At 42.1% G+C, this 7,500-nt stretch overlaps 1 protein-coding gene across 2 annotated transcripts in view; it reads left to right on the forward strand.

Moving 5' to 3' along the window:
- The window catches only part of trabd2a (TraB domain containing 2A), a 76,106-nt gene that overhangs the window by 3,271 nt on the left and 65,335 nt on the right, over positions 1-7,500 (forward strand). For both annotated transcript variants that reach the window (XM_079871546.1, XM_079871547.1), the window contains exon 2: positions 879-1,439. In XM_079871546.1, the coding sequence (XP_079727672.1) occupies positions 879-1,439 (561 nt within the window). The remainder of the gene's footprint in view (positions 1-878; positions 1,440-7,500) is intronic.

Genomic DNA, 7,500 nt, shown 5'->3' on the forward strand with positions numbered 1-7,500 from the left:
TGCTGTCCACTCAACGCAGCCGTCTACCAGGACATTTCCAGAGCACTTCATGCTTCCTTCAGCACACAAGCTTTATGGAGATGCTGACTTCATTCTCCAGCAGGATTTGCACCGGCCCACACTGCCAAAATAACCAAAACCTGGTTCAATGACCATGGGATTACTGTGTAATTACTGTGTGATTTCATGTAATATTCTAATTTTCTGGGATTTTGATTTTGTGGTTTTCATAAACTGTAAGCCATAATCATCAAAATTATAACAAATAAAGGCTTGAGATATCTCACTTTGCATGTAATGAGTCTATATAATATACAAGTTTCACTTTTTTAAAGGAATTACTGAAATAAATCAACTTTTTGATGATATTCTAATTATATGACCAGCACCTGTATATAAATGAACTAAATTAATAACTTTTTTACAACAGAAATCACTGAACTTACTTAAGCTGGACTGTGACGCTATTTTCCTCTGGAAACAAACTGTGTTGCATTATTCATTATTCTCCTGTTATCTCTGTGAAGCTGCTCTGAAACACAGCGCTGGCCCACGTGTCCTTCACTTTTGTTTACATTGATGTTTATCTTGCATTGTTAATTCATAAAAATGTTGACACTGTTTTCTATACTTTGGTGCTTGGCGAGTGTTCATTTCTGGTCCTGTGTGTGTGTGTATATATAAAACACAACTGTGAGTTTAATTGTTGAGAACTGGTTGTTCTCTGAGTCTCTGCTTCTCCTCCTGGAACTCCAGAGCGTTTGGTTTGCAGTGGTCTGTCAGCGAGCGCAGGACTGATCTCTCAGCTCTCAGCTCCTCGTGTTTAGGGATGTTTCCCTGATCTGTCTCCTGACGCCTCTCTCTCTCTCTCTGCTCAGCAAAGCGAGCTCAACTCGTTCCTGTGGACGATCAAGCGAGACCCGCCGGCCTTCTTCTACGGCACCATCCACGTCCCGTACACCCGCGTGTGGGACTTCATCCCGGAGAACTCCAAGCAGGCGTTCCAGGAGAGCGCGGTGGTGTTCTTCGAGCTGGACCTGACCGACCCGTTCACCATCTCGGCGCTGAGCTCCTGCCAGCTGCTCCCGCCGGGAGAGATCCTGCAGGACCTGCTGCCCGGAGAGCTGTACCTGCGGCTGAAGGCGCACCTGGAGTACGTGCGGCTCATGCTGCCGTCCTGGATGACCCCGGACCAGCGGGGCCAGGGCCTGTACGCCGAGTACCTGTTCAACGCCATCGCCGGGAACTGGGAGCGCAAGCGGCCCGTGTGGGTCATGCTGATGGTGAACGCGCTGACGGAGGCGGAGGTCAAGAGCCGGGGCGTGCCGGTGCTGGACCTGTACCTCGCCCAGGAGGCCCAGCGGATGAGGAAGAGCACCGGCGCCGTGGAGGAGGTGGAGGAGCAGTGCCTTCCTCTCAACGGCCTCAACTTCTCTCAGGTGTGTGTGTGTGTGTGTGTGTGTGTGTGTGTGCCTTCCTCTCAACGGCCTCAACTTCTCTCAGGTGTGTGTGTGTGTGTGTGTGTGTGCCTTCCTCTCAACGGCCTCAACTTCTCTCAGGTGTGTGTGTGTGTGTGTGTGTGTGTGTGTGTGCCTTCCTCTCAACGGCCTCAACTTCTCTCAGGTGTGTGTGTGTGTGTGTGTGTGTGTGTGTGTGTGTGTGCCTTCCTCTCAACGGCCTCAACTTCTCTCAGGTGTGTGTGTGTGTGTGTGTGTGTGCCTTCCTCTCAACGGCCTCAACTTCTCTCAGGTGTGTGTGTGTGTGTGTGTGTGTGTGTGTGCCTTCCTCTCAACGGCCTCAACTTCTCTCAGGTGTGTGTGTGTGTGTGTGTGTGTGTGTGTGTGTGTGTGTGTGTGTGTGTGTGCCTTCCTCTCAACGGCCTCAACTTCTCTCAGGTGTGTGTGTGTGTGTGTGTGTGTGTGTGTGTGCCTTCCTCTCAACGGCCTCAACTTCTCTCAGGTGTGTGTGTGTGTGTGTGTGTGTGTGTGTGTGTGTGTGTGCCTTCCTCTCAACGGCCTCAACTTCTCTCAGGTGTGTGTGTGTGTGTGTGTGTGTGTGTGTGTGCCTTCCTCTCAACGGCCTCAACTTCTCTCAGGTGTGTGTGTGTGTGTGTGTGTGTGTGTGTGTGTGTGTGTGTGTGTGTGTGTGTGTGTGTGTGTGTGTGTGCCTTCCTCTCAACGGCCTCAACTTCTCTCAGGTGTGTGTGTGTGTGTGTGTGTGTGTGTGTGCCTTCCTCTCAACGGCCTCAACTTCTCTCAGGTGTGTGTGTGTGTGTGTGTGTGTGTGTGTGTGTGTGTGTGTGTGCCTTCCTCTCAACGGCCTCAACTTCTCTCAGGTGTGTGTGTGTGTGTGTGTGTGTGTGTGTGTGCCTTCCTCTCAACGGCCTCAACTTCTCTCAGGTGTGTGTGTGTGTGTGTGTGTGTGTGTGTGTGTGTGTGTGTGTGCCTTCCTCTCAACGGCCTCAACTTCTCTCAGGTGTGTGTGTGTGTGTGTGTGTGTGTGTGTGTGTGTGTGCCTTCCTCTCAATGGCCTCAACTTCTCTCAGGTCTGTGTGTGTGTGTGTGTGTGTGTGTGTGTCTCTCTGTGTGTGTGTGTGTGTCTGTGTGTGTGTGTGTGTGTGTGTGTGTGTGTGTCCCTTTAAATGCAAATGAGCTGGATCTTGGATCTTTTTCACAAGATGTAAAATAAGTCTCTGATGTCCCCAGAGTGTGTGTGTGAAGTTTTAGCTCAAAATCCCCCACAGATATTGTTATATAGCATGTTAAAATGGTCACTTTTTGAGGGTGAGCAAAAACACACTGTTTGTGTGTGTCTGTCCCTTTAAATGCAAATGAGCTGCTGCTCCTGGCGCAGGGGGCGTTTTTACCTCACACACACACACACACACACTGGACATTTAATGGTAAGTGTTTAATGGTTAGTTGATGGATTTATGAAGCTGATGTGTAGTTATCTTCTAGTCACTGATTAGCATATTCTGTCATGATAATCTATAAATTGTGTTCAGGGGGCGGGGTTTATGTAAATGCTAGGGTTGGTGATGTCACTAACCCGGGAGGAATGTGGTGTAGTCTCTACCAGCCATTTGTTGTAGTCCTTAAAAAGCGATTTCTGTAAAAGTAAATATCTCCCTTTGCTTTGAACTTTGAGCGTTGTAACTTTGCAGATGTTGTTTATGCTCAAACAGCAACATTACAGACTAACTAAAGTTAGAAAAGTCAAATCATAATCAACCACAACTTTAATCACACCAAAACACAGTCAATCACTACAGATCTGGTGTTGAATATGCAATTAATTCTGGGCCAGTGTGTTTTTACAGTGACTGGAGAAGTCTCTTCTGCTCACCAAAAATACAGCAAAATTATGAGATATTATTATAATGTAAATCATCTGTTTTCTATGTGAATATACAGTAAAGTGTAATTTATTCCTGTGAATGTTCAGCATCATTACTCCAGTCTTCAGTGTCACATGATCCTTCAGAAATCACTCTAATATGAGGATTCGTTTGAAGAGATTAATATAAAACATAAAAAAAGGAAATGAATACTTTTATTCATCAAAGACGCATTTAATTGATCAAAAGTGACAGTAAAGACATTTATAATGTTACAAAAGATTCTATTTCAAATAAATGCTGCTCTTTTGAACTTTCTATTCATCAAAGAATCCTGAAAAATAAACGGTTTCCACAGAAATATGAAGCTGTTTTCAACACTGATAATAATCATAAATGTTTCTTGACACTGAAGACTGGAGTAATGATGCTGAACATTCAGCTTTTGATCACAGGAATAAATTACACTTTACATTGATTCACATTACATTTACATTGCAATAATATTTCACAGTTTTTACTGTATTTTTGATCAAATAAATACAGGTGTGGTGAGCAGAAGAGACTCAAAAAACAGTTTTCTATCAGAAATGGAAACCCTGTCCGTGTCAAACTGTGTTCATTTACATGCGCTTTTATCACCCGTGGCTTTATTCTTGCATTAAGGCTGATTAAACATCTGGTTATTGTTGTTTATGAGAAAACAACACCGGTAACTTGCAATCGTTGCTGTAAAAAGCCATTTATTATACAAGTGAGTTTTGTCATAAATCAGTGCATTATCTGGATCGAGTTGTTTTTCTGATCTGAGAACCGCAGGAATGATTGGCGTCAGCTGCACAAACGTTCTGCTTTCGGAGTGTCTTCTGTTGTTAGAAGTGATTTGAGCGTAATGGTTTGCGTCTGAATCTGACTCTAACCCGTGTTGGTGTCGGTCTATTAGACCCCTGCAATTACCAGAAACCTTCAAAGCCTCAGACGCAGGAGTTCTGCTAATGCCGCTGCGCAGCTAAAGGGATTACGCACGGCAATTTGACCCAGCGGCTCGCGCTCGAACACAAACAACAGAGCTATTGATCCGGCTTCCTTCTGATGACTGATCATCCAGTGGAATAGAGTTATCATCAAGTCCAGGCGCGTTAGTTCTACAGCGCTTTATACAAGCAGCTTCACGGTAATAAACACAATCAATGATGAAACTTCATCAAACATGAGACAAAATCAGATTCAGCTGCAAAGAAGCTCTAAATAGAGTCATTATTCAGATTAATTCAGTTCAGTGTGGATTCAGTTCAGATCAATAACTGAGTGAAGTGCATCAGTCATGAAATTCAAATTCAATTTCATCTATAGAGAAGCTCTTCACTCTTAGAAATAAAGTTCTATATGGAACTCTAGGACTCAGTGTTAAAGAAAAAAAGCTTCTATATAAGGAGGAATGTCTTCAATGATTGTATAATACTTTCATGTTTAAAGGGTTGTTTCATTTTTTTCTACTGATAAAGTATGTTTATAATTTATAAAATGTAATTGAGTGTTGGAACCCTTTAAGCTTCTGTGTAATCTGTACTTCTAAGAGTGTAGAGAAGACAGAAGTGACGTTAAAGTCCCCCTGTGGTGAAAATAGTGGTGTTTTTAATAAGACAAAGCATGTGTAAGTTCATAAGTCGACAGCATTGCTGAGTATTTCCTCCTTAAAACTGCAGTGAACCAAAGACAGTCTCTTGAAATCGCTGGTGTTTCTGACGTCACAAACTACCTTGTAACCAATCAGATCAACGTGTGATCGTCAACCAGTGGATCTCTGAGCTGAGTGAGTGAGTGGAGGCGGGGCTCATTTGCATATTCATAGAACCGCGCATACTAAATGAGCCAAGGGTGTCGAGTTACATTCAAGATATTTAAAGGCATGAATATGTACATTTAAATATGTAATTTTGGTGATCAAAGATGATCAAAGATGAGTTTTAAGGGATACAAGTATTTTAAGGCATAAAATGACACACAACGTCATGCAAACTTCTCAGTGTTGTGTGTTACTGTGAGCAGGAAAGCTCGAGCATCATCGTGTTTCTCTAAGCTCTTCTGAAAGAGATTCCTGCATGTGTCGAAGCTCAAAGCGAATCCCGTTTCATCCTCAGAGATCGGCTAGTTCTCATCGTCTGTCAGCGTGAGATCAACACTTCCAGTCGTTTATTTGATCTGAACAGCTTGTCGTCATTTCATCTCCTCTGAGCGAGTCTGTTCTCTCTAGTGCTGGTTTAAAAGACATTTACTATGCAGTAATATTACTCTTTTAACAAAGACACTATTGGATGAGAACAAAACTTGAGCTGAATTGATCTGAATAATGACTTTACAGCTGAATGTGAATTTGTTTCATAATTCTTCAACTTTGCAACACTAACATTAGCTGTGTTTCCATTCAAAGTTCGAATTAACTTAAAATCACATTAAACATCTGCGAATAAAGCAGTGTTTCAATCACATGTGTTCAAGAGAACAAATCGTCACTTCCTTGGTGCAGAATATCAGTAATGACCTGTAAGTTTCTGCAGTCGGCTGTTTTCCCTCCGTCATAAACGAGTGTGTCTCGAGCGTCAGACGAACACAGTAAACGCTGTCGTGTTCTCTGGCGTTCGGATGCTGGTGTTCAGGAACACACTCGTGTGTGTGAGACGCTTTAAACCACATCATTCTGATCACACACTTCCAGAAACACCAAACCAACATTAGAGACGCTGCGACGCCATTGGTCCGCTGGTTACTCCAGTCATCCAATCACAGCCGACGCTGAGGTGAAGTCACATGAGCTTTGAGGGATTTATTCTGTAAATGTGTTTCTATCGTAGTTTACGCACATGTCCTCTTATCCGATTAAACATTTATCCGACTCAAATGAGTTCATACGTTTTTATGCGCATTTTTATAATTTATGCAGACCTTGGCGTTTCCATCCAGTGTTTTGGATTATGCGACATCCCAAAAGGCACACAGAAATATGTGGATGGAAACATAGCTGTTGTTTTTTCTTGGTTGTGTGAACGTTCATGGAAACATTGTTTCATTCTTCAAACATTATGGGAAAGTTACTTTTGAACGTTCTGAAACAAGTAGAAACATTTAAAAGCGTTAGACGAACGTCCAACTAAAACATTTAGGAAAAACACGCCATGAATGATGTATAAATAATGTTTTGTGCTGAAGTTTTGAGAACATTACTCTGAACTCTAACTCTGAATTATTTCGTAATTGATGAACTTTATACAGTTATTACCGTTTTTACCAACTGCTTACACACAAATCTTTTTATGTCACACGATTTTTGAAACCTCTCACTCAAAGTGCAAAACTACATGCCAAATCTTCAAAACCATAAGCTATTTCTCAGCCTTTGACTCAGTTTTCAATTGCATAAAACACTTTTTGCAAAACACTACACACAATTCTCTACCTAAAACACAAAAATCTATCAGAAAGTGACTTGCTTTCCTTTTCCAAACACAACCAATCAAAATGCTACACTTATTCACCAGGTCACACACACACACTCCTCACATGTGCAAACACTAATTGCTTAACTGATCACTAACCAATCACTGCTTTACTGTAGTATAGGCCTAAATAGGTCAAAGGTCAGATGATCTGTTTTGAACAATGGATTCCTGGGACCCCCCCCCCCCCCCCACACACACACACACATTATTTACTGTATTCTAAAGAATATACTTTTGGTTTACAGTACACATGTTTATGGTTTTGTTGTATGCTACTGTAAACAACAATAATGTTAGACCTAATAAATATTTTCTGTTTCTACATTGCATTGGTGTTTACGGTTGTTACATCAGATTACTTTCACTGTAGAACATTGTATTGAAATGTAGATATAAGCCTCTGAAAGACCAAAGAGCTTTAGATTTAGAACAGCAGTGTTTACATGGTATATCCAAAAATGTATTATTATGAAAGAAGTGTTTGCCATTTGATGCAAATGCTTAATTCTGACTTGTGTTTATGGCATTTTGAATGCAGAGTTGCGTTTTGAAGGAGATGTGAGGCGTTGTGCATTTTGTGTGTGCAGTTTTGAGAATTGTGTGTAGAGTTTTGAAAAAAGGAGACTTAGTTTTGAAAACGTGTGTAAGATGAACCTGAATTTG

This window comes from Squalius cephalus (assembly GCF_949319135.1).
Source record: "Squalius cephalus genome assembly, chromosome: 5".
NCBI classification, from domain to species: Eukaryota; Metazoa; Chordata; class Actinopteri; order Cypriniformes; family Leuciscidae; genus Squalius; species Squalius cephalus.